Source organism: Sphaeramia orbicularis, chromosome 15 (assembly GCF_902148855.1).
Source record: "Sphaeramia orbicularis chromosome 15, fSphaOr1.1, whole genome shotgun sequence".
Classification (NCBI taxonomy): Eukaryota; Metazoa; Chordata; class Actinopteri; order Kurtiformes; family Apogonidae; genus Sphaeramia; species Sphaeramia orbicularis.
The window spans coordinates 35,794,044-35,814,448 of record NC_043971.1 but is presented as its reverse complement, the minus strand read 5'-3'; the positions used below and the strand labels follow the sequence as shown (position 1 = coordinate 35,814,448).

Below are 20,405 nucleotides of genomic sequence, written 5' to 3'. Positions count from 1 at the left end.
CGTAGTTACCGTGGAAACACTGTCATCTTCTACAACACTGATTCACCAGTAAAACCCATGGAGTTGGATCAACAACAGTGGATGAAGACACTTGTTTCTATGTTCTGTTAATGATATATTTTACTGAAAAAGTCAGTTTTCCTTAAGTTGTCTTTGTTAATAATATAATAACCCTCAAATGTAACCTCACCATGATTATTAAAGTACATGATCAGTATATTAAAATAATTAATTAAATAGAGAAAAATGAATTAGGGAAGTGACATAAAAGCAGCACTGGGTCTTAATGGGTTTAACCTTTTTTAAGAACTCTTGAAATTCTTGAAATTTTGGTGCAGAATCTGCATTTACTAATATTCAGCACACTAAAAAAATCCCTTTATACAAACAAAGTCAACAACCTGACACTTGATTTATGTTCAGTTAATGACAGATTTACTTAAAAAGCAAAAATTTTTTTTCAGTTTTCTCGGTTTTTGATGTAATAACCCTCAACCTTAATCTGAGCTTTTATGAACATCTCCATGATCAAATCAAATATAATAAAATACCTGATTTTCACTGAAACCCCCCCCCCCCCCCCCCCCCCACAAAATACAGCGGATAATATTATAATAAATGGTGATATATCACATAAGAGAGGTTAAGAAAGGTTAAATACATTTGGGAACTGTCACAAAAGTAGCACTGGGTCTTTATGGGTTAATATAATGTCCATCTGATCATGGAATATGTGTCATTTTTTTCCTTCCAGCAGCCAATTCTTTTTTCATTTTTCTTAAAACTTGAAAAGACAGAAGATCATAGTCAGCTCTCCTCCATTATTTGACGATTCAGGCCAATTTCCACACGATCCAGAAGTTCTGGATCACTTTCCACTCATCGTTTTTCATGAACTTTGAACTGCTCAACTTGTCAGCGAGATACGGTACCCATATCGTCTTGTAAAAGCCCAGTGGTCATTACATTGTAAATAGCTCCCGTGTTTCTGGCAACATCCCAGTTTAATTTAAAAAGAGGGCTATAGGTTAACCTCCAACTCTTTCAGTGAAATTCCCTTTTATCTGAAGAATATTACACAGTGCGGTTGTAAAACGCATAAGCCTGTATGTGTCCTGTTCTTATATTTTATTCATCTTCTACAGCAGTTCGTTTAATTCTATTACTATTTTATTCCCTCTTTATTACAGGTACATAATGTCCACATGCATGTACCTTGATTAAATCTGTCTGAACAAAATCATACTTATATTTAAAACTTTCAATGACCACAAATGTCCTCACGTTGAACATAAATAAACACATTCCAAGGTTATGACGTTATCCTTGCCAACTTGTACTAAGTCACATCCTTATCCATCCTGCCCTCCTCCGTTGCAGATCTATATTTCTTGCCCACTTTAGTCTAAGTCTCTCCACTCCCAAAGTTACTGCTCATATTTGTGGAACTTGACAACATATCGAACTACTGGGACTTGAAGGTCATTTGACCAGCAGGGCTTATTTACTGTCAAAATTCAAAGAGAAAAAAAATGGAGCTGAAATATTTGTGCTGTGATTTCTAACCTTTGACATCACCTCCCTGTGGATCTGAGCCCATTGGTGTAATATTAAACACAGTCTGAACCCAGACAATATTTGTGTAGTAAGTCTTCATACTGACAGTATCTCAGTGGCTTGTAGTGCTGTTATTTCTGAACATTGTCCATTATGATCAACACTTAAATCAGGATGTTTGCAGGTATCAGCAAATCTAATTTAATGCTTTTTAATGCCCTTTTTAATACCACTTTAAAGAGATTTAATGCCCATCTCCAACTGCAGATACAGTTTTATATATACTTTTATGATGGTTTACTGTCAACAGGCTTTGACCAGGTTCTGAATAGTTCCTCCTCCAAATCACTTCTGCCGAAACTTGCATTTTCCCATTTTTCCTACATTTGCTAATATTTCCTCTGCTCTTTCGCCACAGCATGAGCACATTCACTGCACGTTGCATTCCAAGCATCCGGTGTTCATGCATCAGCCATAAACAACAGCCTTTTAAAAGGTTCCACCTGTCAATCATCACACTATACTTCCGATCAAAATTACTAAAAGTGGGATGGGAGATGTTTTCCTGGAGCATTTTTTACTATATTGCTTAAAATCCCCTTCACACCCTGATTACAACTAATTAATTAAATGCTCTAACACAAAATTTTTAAAAAAATTGTCATCTGTGGAACAGACAGGACTGAACAAACACCATCCAATCGTTTTAATCGGCCCATCAAAATGATTGAATGGTGCTATGTCTATCAAACTCAACTGCCATTTGTCCTTCCCCCCCTCTGCGCATACCCCTCTTCGTGCATGAATCGCGCATTCTCAGAGGCTTGGAGCACTTGTACAGTGCCAGAGCTTTGCCAGAGCCAGAGCTTGGCTATATTAGCCAAATTAGGATGTAAAGTTCACCAAGCAAACTGTTTTGTCACTAACGTAAATCACTAGTAACTGTAACGTTAACCAGATAGGTATGAATTGGGGCTGTTCTGTAAGAGTTGGGGTGTTGGAAGAGACTGAATGAGGTATGCATGGATCTGTGACTCAGAGCTGGGGTCGGGCGATTTATGCAGTGCTTGTGAACCCTTGGGAACACGCATTGCGCGTGCCAGTACTCTGGAGGTGTGGTTTCAGGGGGAAGTCTGAAAAAAGTGGTTTGATGTATTTTCAAAATATAGCTTGCTCAAACCATTTTTCTAAGATCTCCTACCCCACCTTCAAATGTTTATGTAATCAAAATAAATCAGGAATAACAAAGCTTTATTCCATTAAATGTATTTAATCTTTTAATGCCTCTGGACATCGAATTTAATGCTTTTTAATGCCATTTATGGCTTAATTTTCACAAAATTTATTTAATGACTTTTAATGCTTTTCAATGACCCGCAGAAACCCTGTAACTGGTTGTAGTAGTAGTAGTGACACACATCCTCATCTGAATCATCTAAATAAGGGCATAGCATTAATTTCTGGGAACTACAGCTTTGACAACGTAATCAGAAAGCATCTCAAAAACAATTGTTTTCGTGATATAGAAGATGAATGACCAGTTTTTAAGCTTAGAAGAGGTTAGAAGAGAAGTTTGCATATTGAGAAAAAGAATGTGTGAATAGTGCAATGGCATCACATTTAGCAAATAATTATGTTTATCTGCAATAACTGGATTTGTGCAATTAAAAGAAAAAACAACAAAAAAGGAAATGTCATATGAGGTGGAAACGTCAATGAAATGCAACCATGCATGCAGAGCTGGGGAAACACACTGTCAGACTAAGGCTTTGATGTGCAGGGTCCAGAAAAACGGTTTAGTTCAAGACACAACAGCTAAATCCAGTTCAAGGTTTGTGATAAAATACCTCCTACATCTGTCAGCTCCTCCCTCAGGTAGTTTATTATTATGTGAATTACTACAAAGCCTTAATCCATAATGATAATAATCATACATATCATTGGTATGTTCTATTTGCTTCTTTCTTACTTTTATGAGCTTTCTTTTATACGTCTTTTGCTATCTTTCTTATGTTTCTTATATACAATTAGTATATTGAATGTACTTTCTGGAAGACGTCCTGTATCTCATACCTGTAGGAAGTTTGAATTAATACATAAAATGAGGAAGAATCAACTCATAAAGTTCACAAAACTATAGTGGATGGAAACACCATAAGTTGACATTTTCTTTCCACTTTTCAGAGAATATGATTAAAATCTGTGATAAAAGTAGGTAGAAACCCGCCTGTGGTAAAAGTAAATTCATGACTGTATGTCAAGTGTAGCTCTGGCATTTCAGGTGGGTGCTACAGTTTCTTGCTTGTGGTGATTTAAAAAAGGAAAAACACACAAACACAAGCCCATAAACTACCACACACACACACACACACACACACACACACACACACACACACACACACACACACACACACACAGGAAACATGACATATAACGTGGCCCATGTGATGACAAAGGACGACAAAGTGAAAGCTCCTCAGCAGAGCAGGCTGATAATAAGACAGGATTTCCAACCATACTTCTGTGAACATACGGGGATTACAGCGCTCAGCTCACTCTGATCTCACCTACTCATGGACAAGGAACACAGTAGGGAGAGCAGAATTGAAGAGAAGATGTGTACTGCGATAGGGGAGGAAATGAAACTGCGCCGAGCAGATTGGATGGGTTCTCTCTACGTGGCTGAAGGGTAAGCGCTGAAAGAGCAGATCTCACTCCGTTGCTGTTTCCATGTATGCTTACACACACACACAAACAAACAAACACACACACGCAATAAAACCAAAGATGACAGAGGATTTCTTCTTACCACTATCTTGAGCACAGAGCTGAAGATCTTGGTATCTTCTGTCACGCCGCCTATGTACAGCTGCCTGCTGAAGATGGGAGGGTTGTCATTCTCATCCTTCACTTCAATGAACACCTTGGCTGTGTTGCCTGGAAAAATGGAAACAAAAAGCATTTAAGTCATCTACCTACACAAGCAAAAGCAGAGTAGAAAACACATACATCATTTGTTTAGTTTAATATTAACCTTCAAAGATCTAAACCAGTGTTTAGATCCACCGTGGGGTCGAGACCCTATGTGGGGTCGCCTGGATTTCAAATGGGGTCACCTGAAATTTCTAGTAATTGATAAACATAAAAAATAAAAACTTACTACAGTAATAAAAAATGTACGGTGAGTTGAGAGAGACAGTCACAATCCATAAAAGACATGACAAACTCTGAAGCTGAAACTGAAGCACTATGGTACTGTTCATCTTTCAAATGTTCATTGTGGTCAGTTTCAGATGCTGCAGCTCTTTCATAATCCATAGTTTGAGTTCTTGTTTGTTCAGTATAAATTGTCAGCCTTGTAAATACAAGCTGGACTGACTGTACATGTCCTGCACAGGGAAAATAAAATTCTCTCTTTGTGCAGTAATCTACACCTGGCTTTTCTGAATCCGTCCATAATAATATACATTGAATAGACTAAATGTCATCTAAAATTAACGTTTATTTGCAATATAGTATAGCAAACTAATACATGGTCAAAAACAAATTAATTTCAGAAAAAAAAAAAAAGTCTCCGTTTTGAATGTCTGAGGTTGCCAGAAATTTGTGATGTTAAAATGGGGTCACAAACCAAAAAGGCTGGGAACCACTGATCTAAACAATCTCCAGCGATAATACGCATCAACAGATGGTAATTGTTTAATAACTTTTGAACCACTAATCCAGTTAATATTTTAAATATTTCTTGTAAAATACAGTTTGTAATCTTTTCATCAGATATGACCCATTTGGACGTTCAGAGGCTCTGTAGTTACCGTGGAAACACTGTCTTCTACAACACTGATTCACCAGTAAAACCCATTGAGTTTGACAAATGACTATAAATGATTGTAAACCTGTTTTTACATTTAGTTAATGATCTATTTGCTGAAAAAGTCTCTTTTCCTTAATTTTACTATTCCCAAAGTGACTGAAACATGTACAACAGGAGTCCCACTAATAGGCGTATCCAAACATGGGCATAACAACACAAAAGAACAGAACAGCCTGACAATAATGACACAGTTTTATATATAACAATTTACTATAAGATAAAAGCAAAATACGTCAAAGTACTCTCCATGTAAAGTATGACTGAACATTGTTGCTGACATATGCAAACTTAATTATAAAACAAAACTGAAACATAAAAAAAATCCTGTGCACAGGACTCACAAAAAGATATTGTGGCATATTTGCCGCATTGCATTGTGGGTACTGAACATTTTACTCATTGTGTTATGTTTTATGTGCAGGGGTTCAAGGAGAGTGTTGTGTTCATGTTTATTAAGGTCAATCTGTCTGTTTTACAATGTTTATTGGCCTTTTTATGTTTATTCTTATTAATGTGACACCATTAGTCAAACCTGTAGGTGGAACAATGCCTTACCTGTTTGCCAAAGATAAGTTATTGTTCATGTGATAGTGTTGTGAGTTTTGATCTTCCAAAATAAAAGTTTTTCTTGTGGTCCTGAACACCTGTGGCACAAGCCTCCAACTGTCAAGTGGAATGTATCACAATACTGTTGTTAATCTGTCTCTCTCACCTCAGGAATCTAATTAAGAGGATTTAGAAATTAACCTCGTGCCCCCCCCATTGGCTTTGGAAACCCCTGTTCTACATGATCAGCATGATCAATACATTGAATATAGGAAATACGTCACTGAAAAATGTAGAGGATGAAACAGTGATAGATGACTGAGGAAAGGTTGGATGTAGAGACAAATTATTGTAGAAATTGCCTCAAAAAATAGCTTTAGGCCTTTCAAGGTTAAGTTAAATAGGAGACATATATAAAATATTGCATATAATAACAGTATTAAAAAATAAAGCATCAGATGTAATGGCAATGCAGTATATTATTAGAATATCAAGACACAGAAGCAAAAAATATAAAAACCTCACATGGTCACTAGCTGTGAAGTAAACATGTCCGCTGAAATCAGAAGTTATCTTAAATTTGTCACATCAACACAATTTTTTCATGGTCATCAGCTGGACCACAACTTCAAAAGAGAGCCTAAGTTGGTTTCCTAAAAATATTTTGCAACTTGGTCATTACCCAAAACATCACAACATGTCAGGAAAGCTTTATCTAATAAAGTGCTTTTGGGTAGCCATCATCAACTTTGGAAAAACGTCATACTCATTTCGTTATCAACTGAGGAAAGGTTTTCTCCAGTTCAGTCAGCTTTATATCAGTCAATCAGTTTTGGTTTTTTTTTTTTTATAAATTCTAGCAATGAGTTTGAAAGTAGTTTTAAAGCACTCAAAATGGAGTGAGTTTGGGAAACTCCACTTGAGTCATTTGCTAATTTCCTTTCTCAACTGAACTGCAGTGGATATGTTTTGTCAGTTAGCGCTAATTTAACATAATAATGAGAAGTTTACGTTTGTTTGGCTGATCACTTTGACTCAGTAATGAGGGGGTTAACTTTGTTTTGATTACAGCAAATATTCTGAAGAATAACTGAGACTGAAAGGTGTTGAGGTGACTCCTCTCACAATAAGGAGATCAGGAAAACAACTGAACCCATTTTCCAATCTGTTTACCAATTAGTGAGTGAAATATAGCTCCGTAAAAACTAAAAAAAGGTGATGAAACCCTGCCTTCGTTGGCATTTTTTTCAGGTTAGTCTACTTTCCTTGTCTTAATAATTCAAGCTGCATCATTTACTGTTCAGGAGTTTTTGTTTTCCCCATAACCTGGTGCAAGACAATAAGTAATACCATCAATAAAAGCCTCTGAAAGTTCCACGGGCAATTGTTTGCACATTATTGGGAATTATAATTTGAAGGGCAGTCAATAAGATGAAAGCGAGGAGAAATAAAAAAGCGAACTGGGCAGAAAACTTAGTCTTTCTAATCTTAAATCACCTGCAAAGGACTACCCTTCGTTTCAAGACATTTGAAGCGTTCGCATTCTGTTTTAAAGGCAAAACACACACTGAGTGTAGACATTGCACCCCCTAATTTGTCACAGTTACACCTATGCAAGGTGCAGCATAAATATGTACAGCACAAAGTCCTTACCACACTGCAGTTTATGTAAAAAAAAAAAAATGCAATGTCAAGGACCATTTTTCTTCTGGCGGCATACAAAAATGTAATGTCATGTGGCACAGGAGCTAAGGATGCACCGGGGGAATAGGACAAACAAAAACACAGTACATCAAATTACAGGCACAAAAGCTGTAGTGTTAGGCACAGAGGGAGGACTCCAGGGGACGGGAAAGAGGTCTGCACTTTCTCTCCCTCTGCTCTATTTGTACAAAGTAGCGATATTCCACCCTATATAATCAGGACTAAACGCAAGTACAGAGATTCACCCCGTTTTCTCCCTTTCACTCTCAAACACTGATAAAAATGCATAAAAGGAACAGGTCCATTAGGAGGAGGAATTGTTGCTAATGCAGAATAATCTGGGGTGTCTTTGAGAATGCATTTTCATTTAGCAAACGTGTTTAATTGATTTTTGGTCATACCCTGCGTTAAACTATGTGTATCCGTGCCTTGTGAGGATGTGTGTGTGGCTGTTGTGTGCGTGTGCATGGTATTGATTTTAAGGGTTTGCAGTCTCAGGGATAGAAACAGCAGCATAAGTGTCACCTGCATGTTAAAGAGAATGTTGTTTAACACTATTAATTAAATATAAAAGAGTACTCATGCAGAATATTGTTGCACTAATAGCTTACTGTAGACACTGCTGTTAAACTGTTCATGTTCATGGAAGATATCCGATTTGATTTTGCAAAACAGTTTCACACACTTATTAACAGAGATGGAAAGTAAACAGGCATGAGTGCAAAATATTATTTTTGGACTTAAGTAAAACATTCCCATCCTTTTTTTTTTAATTTTCTTCCCCAGATATCTTTTATATTTTGCATTTTATGGGTTGTGTCTCCCATGATACAGTGGCGGAAAAAATTATTAGGCCACTCCCTGTTTTCTTCAGTTTCTTGTTCATTTTAATGCCTGGTACAACTAAAGGTACATTTGTTTGGACAAATATAATGATAACAACAAAAATAGCTCATAAGAGTTTAATGTCAGAGCTGATAACTAGCCATTTTCCATGTTCTCTTGATAATAACCAAGATCACTGAAGTTCTTACATCAATATCTATGGCACTGTACTAACAAAAACAGTGCTTTTAGGCATTCCATGTTTTCTTTTCTGTCTGTTTTAGTCACATGACACACACAGGAGTTAGTACTTGATTGCATAACCATTGTTTCTGATGACTTTTGATGGTCTAATATTTTTTTCTGCGACTGTATATGTTGCGTTGTTAAGGTACAAACACAGTTAAAATGCTGAACATATTATTGTTTAATTTCATGAAGAGAAATGATATATTGTTGTTTTCCTCTGCCATTTTCAGTAGACATTCTAATTTTTCAACTGATTTGAGCTTTTTTTATACCGTTCTTGCTTTATATAGTGAATTGATACTGTATGAAAAAGTAATGTCAAACAAAATGAACAAGATATGCTTTTGTGGATTTTCTTTAGAATTGCACGTTTTGTCAGTAACTAGAGGGAAATGCCTTCTTCTGTACTTCTACAATCTGAATGTCATGAACTTCTGGTGCATGTAAACATTCAATGCCATTTCAATGCCATTTCTAAACTGATTGAAAAGAAAAAAGCACATACTCTGTTTTCTTTCTCTTTTTGTTGAATAGTCAGAATCAGCTGCATGGGCATTTTTCAGTAAGAATGCACAGATGTAGAATATACTGTTGTAATATAAATACATAACTGTGCATGACCATATACGGTGCTGTAGTAAACATTAACATGCTTTATCGTTTGATACAACATCTTCGACCAAACTGCATTTTCAACCTCTGATCTAGGCAATACATCTTGGGAAAGTTTCCTAAATAACACCAAAAACACTGAACATTTTTTCTTCATCATAATATTACGGCAAAGGTCCTAATTTCTTTGCTCAGTTTACATTATTGTCTTCCTCAAAATAAGCATGATTAATAAGTAAGACCCTCTGGGAATTGTTTCCTGCACCGTTGGCGGCCATGATGGATTCTGATCAGGCTGAGTAAATGATGACTGATTACCTGAACCAAATCATGTGACCTGGATACTAATACCAGACAAGACTTTTGATAAATGATAGGTTGATGGGTGAAAACCTCCCAGAAAACTCCCTACAGGATGTTAGCTACAGTCTCACACGGCCTGTTTTTAGGTGTTAAGTACAAATACAAGTGACTTGTGTATTTTTATTTTATGAATAAATAATTCACTAAATGTCAGAGACAATTATCGCACTTTTTACACCACTACATTCATCAAAGTTTTCAGATTTCTATTTCTCATCCCTTTTTGTTCGGTGAAAACCATGTACTTTGTCTATATTGAAGGATTAAGTGTTACTTCATGAGCTGAGATAAAACTTGACTTCTTAAGATAAATAAACTGTTAAAACCCTCTTGGATTAGCAGGAAATTATCACAAAGCAGAAAACAGGCCTATTTTTCTGAGCTTCTAAAAAGTTGACTTTTAAGAAATATGCAGTTTTCTTACAAACATATAATAAGCTTAAATTATATATATAATATTTTGCATTGATGTAGATTAACCCTTTCATACATAGTGGTCACTACAATGGACAGCCATTCAAAGCTGTTCTCCTGTATATTCATGGTTTTGTTGTTTTAGTTCCATATCAGCCAACACAGTGGACGCTTATGCATCATCCAATACACTGTAATTCATACCATTACGATAACTTTGCTGTTCTTGATAAACCTGATCTGCAGTAACATATTTCAGTGTAAATAAGTTGCTTGCAATTGTTATTAAACTACAATCAACATTTTTTTTTTCTAACAAAGTTTTTTTTTTTTTTTTTTTTTGCATATTATCTCCATGAAGTGAGTAGTGACTATTAGAGTATGTTAAAATGTGAGAAAACAGCAGATTAGAAGCAGTAAAATGTTTTTATTTCATAGTCTTCACACAATATATTAGTAAATACATTTTATCAAGCTGAGTGGACATTTTTGGAACTCCATGAAGAATAGGTTCATAAACAAATGTCAATTGCATTGTTTGTTTCATGCCTAAAGAGGAATAAAAACACTCAGGAAATAAATCCTGATTAAAGTTCTCATAATTCATGCATGAAAGGGTTAAATTACCCAGTGGTATAGCAGTTAGAATGAGATGTACAGCAGTAAACTTCAACATATTAATGCATGAGCAATATTATAAAAAAACTGTTCTGCATAAAAACAACTTTAACTTCATTTTACTGCAAATACTTACAAGCTTTTTACTTAAGTAATGTTTTCAATGTCGAACCTGTAGCATGCTATTAGGACTCGCTAAAGGATATGTACAATTCAATCACTGATGAGTAGCAGCAGCTGGTTTAAATTATTTATTTTTCAGTTTCAGCTACATTTAAGAACTGCTCCAACAAGTTCTCCAACCTGAATAAGCACAAATACCATTTATCCCCACTCTCCAATATGGCTCATAGGTGCATTTGATGAATTAGCATCTGTACTGCCACAAAACAGCAGTGGTAACATTAAAATGTAATGAATCACTGTTTGTTTATGACAAGGATGATACTTAATTATACTTTCTTCTAAGATAAGCTGAAATCCGCTTCAGAAATACCCATGTTACTAGGAGTACTGTTGTACACTGTGGTGTATTTGCTTTTGTGCACATTTTCATTTTGCTATATATTCAGAGCAATAGAGAACACAACGGGGAATCAAGTGACAACTCACTCCAATAATACTGTGATTATTTGAACATATAAGAGTCAGTAGGGAAATGAAAGTTGTCCCTGTCATGGAGCTCTGATCTATGTTACAAAAATATAAGTGAGACAAGTGAGGAAAGAAATGGTTTCTTTTTAGTCTGCCAAGACAAGGTGTCAGCTTGTTGATGCCAGGCAAGCTCTCCTTTTTAGTGAGAAAGTCCTCTACTTTACATCCATCAGATAAGTGATGGCTTTGTGTGCACGTAATTACAATCATTAGTATGGGAGAGACACAGGGTGTGAGAGGGAGAGAAGCAGGTAGAGTAGGTTATTGATTATTCATAGGTATTTCAAATGGATGGAGAGTGAAGAATGAACCCCATTTGTTGTTAGCACTTCATCCATCATACAAAACTTTTTGCAAGAAAGTCTACATGAAAGAGTATCAGAATAATACTAGAACACATTAAATTATAAAATGATATACAATAAATATGTGCCTACTTAAAGTAAAACCTCAGAGTAAGAATGAGAACATACTTGGGCAGAAAACTGCCTGTGATTTGTTCATGATTTAAAAGAACTGAGACGAATTTAAAATCCATCCATCATTTCAAAGCATGATTGCAGACACTGCATAATTATTGCTTATTAAATAATATCACTGACATTTAAGAAGATCTAAATGCCATAAAGGTCAAGCAAAAAAGTGGAAATTATCAGTGCTAGCATATGTTAATAGGCCACCACTATTTAGTGAGTTTCACCTTATTGTATCAGACTGAAGCAAAGACCCACCATTCATACAAATAGGACAGAGTGGGGCAGGAAGGCAAGAGTGGGTGAACCCTTAAAGACCTTAACAGCCACTGGTGGCAATAAGTATCTACTGATCTAAAATGTTTAATAATGTTTGAACCACTGATCCTATCAATGCATGCAAATAATTCAGATAAAATGCAGTTTGTCATCTTTTCATGGTCATCAGATATGACCCATTTGGACGTTCAGAGGCTCCATTGTGAATATAGAAACATCTTCTACAACACTGATTCACCAGTAAAACCCATGGAGCTTGATAAATGACAGTGGATGTAGATGCTTGTTTTTATGTTCAGTTAATGAGAACTTTGTTGAAAATGTCATTTTTTGCATGGTCAATTAATTAAATACACAAAAAGACCTGTTTTTCGCCCAAAAATTCAGCAGATAAACAAATACATAGTGATAATAATAGATTTGGAAGTAACCACAAAACAGATCTAGGTCTTTAAGATCAAGTGAGAACAATACACCATGTATAGTGGTAACTGTCTTTGCAATTACATGCTGATGGATGTTGTGTTTTTATTTTATCAGTGCATGCTTATGGCTGCATGTCCTCATAAGACTGATCTGCGTTAGCATGGCTCTGCTAAAGAGGAATATTCATGTAATAATCTACACCTACACACATTTAATGCGATATAGCACAACATAATTATGGTAAACATTAAAAAAAAAAAATATGATGAATAAAAATAGGATTCAGATGAATTGCTGCAACATTAACCATTACGGTGACAGATTATAATATGAATACAGTGCAACACCTGGAAACACATGAAACATAATTCCCATGAGTCTTGTCACATACACCCTCCTTCAGTTCCCTCCTCCAACTATTCAGTAGATGCCCTTTCTTACTTTTGGAAGGCACACGGAGATTGGACATGACAACCAGCATGGAGTCTGCCTGGACCCTGAGGACATAACTGGTCACATTCTCATAATCCAGGCCTTTAGCTACGGAGATGACGCCTGTCGCGCTGTTCACTTTAAAATGACCTGAAACAGAAAAGAGGGCACGGAGAAAATATTAAAGAAAAGACATTGGTTTCATGACAAATGGAGGCAATGTTTTGTGACACGTACTGAAGAGCATATAACAAAAACTATTAGCCTCTAGCAGCAACAGAGAATACAGGTATATAGTTTTTTGTACTTTTTACACTATTAAAGTGAACTCTGAAGGCACACTAATGCATTATCAGTCATTTATAGCACTCCTTCCATACAGGATCAAGTTGATAAATGCGGAGTGTTTTATCTTTTACATTCAGGCCCTTTAACAGTGTAAAAAAATGCTGGAACAAACATATATCTTTATAAAGGTACTGCAGACAAAAACACTATAAATCGGTTACCATATGCAACCACTTTTATATCTTCATTCTTATGGTTTCTACATTTGGCAGCACTAGGCTGTAGACTGAAGTTGGACTGTAATAAAAAATTAAGAATATGGACTAACATTATAAATCATTTTAATGGATGATTCCAGGTACCGCATAATGATAGCCTCGATAATACCACTCTGACATTTAACAGCATGTTTCAAAATGCCATAAAAAGTACAGCCAAAAAAAGCAAAAGTTAGCTGCAGGTTTAGCTGAGCTGTGCAAGTAGGACAACAAATATATCTTCAGCAAGTTTCAACTTATTGGTTTGATGTTGAATGGAGTGTGAAACTGTGCAATCAATCAGGCTGAAGCAAAGCTCCCACCAATCACACAAACAGGCCGGAGCAGTGCAGAGTATTTTCAAAACAGTGTGAGAACTGAAAACAGATTTAATATATCAAGCATGTTCCCACATGGCATCAAAATTCTTGGAACAATCCTTGTAGCCATTGACGCACTGACAAAGGTATGACGGAATTACAAAAAAACTCAGAGAAAACGACAAAAACGCTTAGTACCTACCTGCCTGTATATGTATGTACATTCTAGTATAAATGTATCGTGTGTTACTTGTCTGTTGAATGAGTACACTGGATTGTACTGTTTTATATGAGTTATGGTGTTTTATGTTAGAGACTAAATGGAAATTAGCCTTGGTTATAATCTTGCAACACATTGTGTTTATTAATATGCACTGTTCCTTTGAAAAAAAAATCATATGCTTAATGAAAATATACAATATACTGTCACAAATATCACATACCGAGTTCATTTCCTGCCACAATGGAGTAGTAAATGGTCTGGTTGACAGCAGCAGCAAGAATAGTCCCCACTGGTGTCCCAGGAAGAGCATTCTCACTAACTGGAGGAAACCTTCATAAAGAGAACACAAAACACACACAGAGCAGCAGCATTAATGTCATACAGAGTCATACTGTGAACTGCAATGCAATCTGGGAAAGAAAAATAACATGATTTAAACCACTAAACAGTGTCATTATTTACAGATTTTACTGTAAATAGCAGAATATAATGGGAAGCTGAAAAAGGAAGATGTAAAAATGAACAGATGTAAAACTATTCTGTAGATTGTGTCAGACTGAGTTGATCTGCAGTTTGTTCTAATATGTACACGTTTCTGTTCTTACATGTTGTGTTGCATTGACAACAGGAGTAGGCTGACGGGTTGACGATGTCTGTGTTGAATGTGATGAAACTCTTACAATATAAAGTAGTTCTCAGTAGAACCTCCAGGGTGGATTCTGCCATTTTGGAGTGAAAGCAACAAAGTACCAGACTTTTGCCTCTTTTGGGTTGTCCACAGAATCTGCCACATTGTGGAACCTTTTAAACACGGTCCCCAGTAGAACCAGGAACAACAAGGTTTCATCTATGAAAAACCAAACTAAGGAACCCTATACAATTGTAGATATACGAACGAGTGTATTATGTTGTAAACAATAGAATACAGTGAAAAATACAGTGCTGGGTCAAAACACAGTAATGTCCCATCAGAGAGCGAACTTTAATTGATTGCCATTCCAACATTTATTTCAATATAAAGTAGCTCCTTGTTTTGGGTAATCCCTTATGGTCCAACTAAAGCAAAAATGAATTTAGAAGTAAAAATGTGGGTCATTTAGCAACACTAATCTGTCAAATTGTCTCTAAAATGTGCCGTCAGAGAGATTTCGAATGCTGTGTTTTGACCCTGTTATAATTTGAAAATGAAGCAAAAATGTAAAAAATACAATACTTTTTTGTATGAAGCTGCTTCCACTTAATTGTTAATAGAATTTTAATGAGATATGCACAACTATGTCACAAACAGAGTAAAAAACTGGTAAAAAAAAAAAAAAAACAGAAAAAAATCTGCCATTTTATAATGATTCACAACTGATGAGGTGTGATTTCCTATTCCTGCCCTTTATTCTTCCAGTTATTATGTTTTGTATTGACTTTTTGAGGCATTTATTTCAGTAGTTTTACTTTAATGTTACTAACTCTCCAGACAACAATACAGCAAATCATTTTTTCCTCCCTAGTAAATGAATAAATAAAAGGACTTTCCTCTAGGGGGCACAGCGTGGTTTTGGGAAAATATGATTTATAAATAAATAATCCCCTGCTGCTTGGACTGTTTTCAACCCGCCCCACGTACCCAATAATAACTAAAAAGTGAGGATGCATCCACTTACAAGATAGACTACAGGATAGATGCCTCAGCTGTACTGTACTGTAGTAATGCAGGCTTTGTGTATGACTGCACTGGTGAATTGGAGAATTGAGGGCTGAGCTATGGAGACAAATGAAAGGGCAAGACTTTGTATCAATTCTAAAGCACGCCATAAACTCTGGTTAGTGACTGCAAGATGAGGTTTCTGTACAGACTGGCTTGCATCACTCTGCAAGATAAAATAATCAGCGCTTAAATCAAGAAAATCTCTACTGCATTGGATAGTGGAGAGTTAGCGGAGGTTGTTAGCGAAGACCCCTCCTGGCAGCCGCTTTTTGGGAGGTTACGTAAAGACCAGACTGAGAAGTGACCCCTGGGTAGAGCCGCCACATTAAGAATTAGATCTTCTAGCTTTCATGGGTGGGCAGTGGGATTCACCACAAGGATCTCAAGGAAGTTTTAATAAAGTATGTTCCGCCTGACAGTTCACTGATGAACACAGCAAGTAAATAAATAAATAACGCACTGTCTGGGGAAAAAAAAAAAAAAAAAAAGTCTTGGCTTTGGAGGTCTTAGGAGGTGTAAAGTTCTCTCTGTCTCAAAGGTTTCTGACACAACCCCCTCGGTTTTCCTACAATAGCCAATGCTGAAGCTGCCTAGAAATAGAAAGACATGCATATTTCACATATTCCACTGAAAAGAAAAAAGACGTAACACAATACATTTAATGATTGGTTTTCTAAATGTTGAGGCTAACAAACGGGCTTGAATTTCCGTCAGACATCACTGTACCCACTCTCCACAAATAGCAGAGAGTGTGTCAGTGAGAGCTGATTTAAGCTGATGACACCATCTTATTATGACTCCCTTTTGTCATAATGTGATTAATTTCTTGCTTATTGCCCTATTTCTGTAAATCACACTTAAACGTTATTATAATAGCCTGATATCACAAATTATGTCTCAAAACGCTATATATAAGATAAACAGCACTTCTTTAAATATAAAAAACAAGATGAATAACATATACAATCTTATGCAATATATGCAAGCATTTGTGCATCTTACTATGTTTTCTCTTGAGCTTTAATTTAAAGTAGGACTAGTATTTATAGCAGCACAAAGAAAACTGTGACAGCATTGTGGGAGTAATGTGGCAGTCGTATTCTATTATACAGTTGGTGTCAGTGTGATATTTGTTTTGTTTTTTTTTTGGTGTCTAGACACTATCTTGGTTGTCAGTGTTATAAACACGAACTGGAGGCGTCCTGAGGCAGGAACTCTTCCACTTTACTCCTGTCTGACCCCACAGTTACAATGCATTTTTCTGCCTTAATAATAATACTAGAACAATGCCTCACCTCCATCTATGCTAATTTCTGTACATACTCAACCCCCTTTTAGAGGTTTCAAAAAGGGAAGATTGAATCACCCCTTCACCTGAGTGAAAGTGAAGAAAAGGAGCTTTATTCGGATGATAATGAAGGATATAAAATGTATTTACCTACAGTAAAGGTCACAGGTGATAAAAGATAATATATGACACTGTCTTCAGAGTTTTCTGGAGAATAATAACCCACTCAGTAACTTTTAAGACAGTTGCTTTGCAGTTACAAAAGTCTATATAGAATATGTGTTTACCTATCCCAAAGTTTCAGAGGCAAATAAAGGTGCAGGCAGTATGTTCTCAAAGGACACTGAGTAAAAAAAGACCTGTCATTCCATCCTGGAGGCTACAGTTATTGTCTCCAGAGACAAACAATCCCCAAGGACATCTCAGCGTTTGTCGAGAATATTTCTGGAAAATATGAACCATTCTCTTTGCCAGCGGATGGGATACACTGATTACTGTCCACAATCATCCATTCATCAGCATCTGTGTCCATAGAAATCTGCATTACAAATTACAGACACAAGCATCCGAAGAGATAGTATTGTTCAGTGCATACTGAAATGAAACAACTGTACTGCATAAGCTACAAACCTTTCACAAAAAATAGCACAGATACTGACATGTGGGTAATATGTTGTTTGGATAATACTAAACGGCTTTGTTCAATTCAGCCCTGAGCATATTGTTGGGGTGTCACTGAATAATTGCTTATTTGGTGACTTGTAGTAGCATGAAGCAAAGCAGCCCCATGTTCCACAGTGATGGGAACCAATTAATTAACACAGCCTTCATGTAAGTAGGTTATCTGGTTGGCTCAGGTACAGAGTCACAAAAATACAGAGGCAAGCCCTTGAACAATGCGAGGAGGGTCAGGTGCGGCACAGCCAAGGGTTCCTGTAAATCCCTCACATAAACTCGCCAGTCACCGGTACCAGAGGTGACATGGCTGTTGTCACTGAATGCATGTGCCTTCATTTCTAATACACGTTCTAATATGTATTCTGGAAACTATGAGGCAAAAACAGGGACGTCATTGGCCAAATAGCAAGCCTTTTGCCGCTCAGTAGCTGTGGTTCACACTGTTTTGCATGAAAAACTCTAAATATAAAACCAGTGACTGAACATTGCTTCTGGTAATTTTTAGGAGAAAAAAATGAGAAACAGGTCAGCCAAAATAGAAACTAAAGTTAGACTGAAATGAGAATCACAAATTTGTCTTCTGGGCTCTAGAGGAGCAACCTTTGGATGGTAAAGTGTTCCTCTGGGGAGAGCAATTGGAGCCTATTTGGTGCTCATATACCTATCTATGGAAGGCATTGCAGATTGAATGACTATCAACTATATCTTAAAGCTGCAGTACTTGAGTTTTTTGTGTCATTGGGCAAAAATCCATAATGAACTTTCAGCACATTGTAATTCAAGTGGTCTGAGAGGACATGAGACTTCTGCATCTACTCCTTGTCTGATTTTCAAGCTGTGGAGAATCCACCCCCGATGCCTCGATTTAGTCTAATCACTAGTGTTTACACGTAGATAGGAGGGTTAAATAGATGACTGACAGCTGTAATTATCAATCACTGATAAGCTTCTCTCAGCTATAATGTGGACGTGACTCTATTGCACTACTCCATGGAAGCCTGGAAAATAGTCTTCATATATATATATATTTATTAGGGCTGTCCAAATTAGCACGGTAACGCAGATTAATCCATCATCATGATTAATCTGATTAAAAGTTTTAACGCAATTAATCCATCTGCAGCGCAGAATCACTCTGAATGTCTCTGCCAATGCATTTCGGGCGATTTGTCCAAGTAGAGTTACTGCTGCACATGTGTAAAAGGGCAGTTGATCCAGTAGTGACAGACAGCAGAACCAACCCATAAAGATGGAAGATGCTAAACAACACGTCGGCCCTCTGGATGGAAATATGAGGACAAAAAAAAAAAAAAAAAAAACAAGTTTCAAGTTCTTTTGTTGAAACTGTTGAAGGTGTTTAATAAACATGTTAAGTGCATATATATTCCCTTCTTTCTTGAGTCTGTTTGTTCATGCAAAATGAGACAATTAATCGAATTAATCCACTGCAACCCTGTGATTTATCTCATTCAAAATGTTAATTGTTGGACAGCACTAATATTCATATTGTCATATACTGTATATTTAGTCTTTTGATTTAGGCTGAGAAGAGCTAGCTGCAGAAAGAAGGGTGTGTATTTTAAAATTCTGACATTTTTTCTTCCTATTTTCAGCTCCTGCAACTTTGAGAGAGAAATACATTAGAAGTTTAACTGGCCTATTTGAAGTCTAAAAATTGTGACCACTAGTGACATTTTGGCCACGTTTTTAAATCTGACACTGCAGTTCAGTGTTTTTATTATGAAGTAGATCATACTTATACACAGTAAGAGACAATGCAACTATTTGCCAGTGCACATATTAAACAGGCGCAGTCAGTATCTTTTTTCTGTATGTTTTTAAAGGCTAAAGGTTAACTTGTTTCTTAAGTCCTTCTTGCACTGAGGTGGAAGTTCTAACCATAATGCCACGGTGCCTCTAAGCTCTGCTATCACACTGAATGCATTTATATAACCCCCCCGCCCTATTCATGTAAAATGTATTCAATACTGCAAACAGGCTTTATTAAAACATCACACATGTAGGATATAGAAGAGAGTTGCTGTATAATGCAATACAGGCCACATATTACTGAGTGAAGAGAGTGTTGAAACCATCATGATGCAGACCAGGGGTTCCCAAAGTGGGGGTCACAGGACACCAGCGGGGGGGGGGGGGGGGGGGGGGGGGGGGGCAAGAGATGATGAGATGATTTTCAAAAATTGATCCTTGAGATGGTTAAGACTGATTAAGGACAGTATTGTTCCACTTGTACTTTGAAGGAAGTATGTTGATATTATGACTTTCCAGGTGCATAGGAGGTGCATAGGAAGTGCTTTAAGTTTAAAAAAAGCAAAGGTTTCATTAACACAGCATTAACAGTGGCTTGACTACAACAAACAGGTGAGGCATTGTTTGACCTACAGGTTTGACTAATAGTGTCACATTAATACAAATACAAAATGACCATAAAAAGGCCAATAAACATTGTAAAACAGACACAATAACCTAAACATTAACATAACTCCCCCCTCCTTGAACCCTTGCACATAAAACAGAACACAATGAGTAAAATGACAAGTACCCACAATGCAATGCGACAAATATGCCACAGTATCATTGTGTGACTCCTGTGCGCAGGTTTTTT

General features: G+C 36.5%; 1 protein-coding gene across 3 annotated transcripts in view; it reads right to left on the bottom strand.

The window, feature by feature from the left end:
- The window catches only part of LOC115434336 (protocadherin-15-like), a 348,357-nt gene that overhangs the window by 31,244 nt on the left and 296,708 nt on the right, over nucleotides 1-20,405 (bottom strand). For all 3 annotated transcript variants that reach the window (XM_030156230.1, XM_030156229.1, XM_030156231.1), the window contains 3 exons: nucleotides 14,335-14,444; nucleotides 13,036-13,176; nucleotides 4,367-4,494 (listed from right to left, as the gene is read on the bottom strand). In XM_030156230.1, coding sequence (XP_030012090.1) covers nucleotides 4,367-4,494; nucleotides 13,036-13,176; nucleotides 14,335-14,444 — 379 coding nt within the window. The remainder of the gene's footprint in view (nucleotides 1-4,366; nucleotides 4,495-13,035; nucleotides 13,177-14,334; nucleotides 14,445-20,405) is intronic.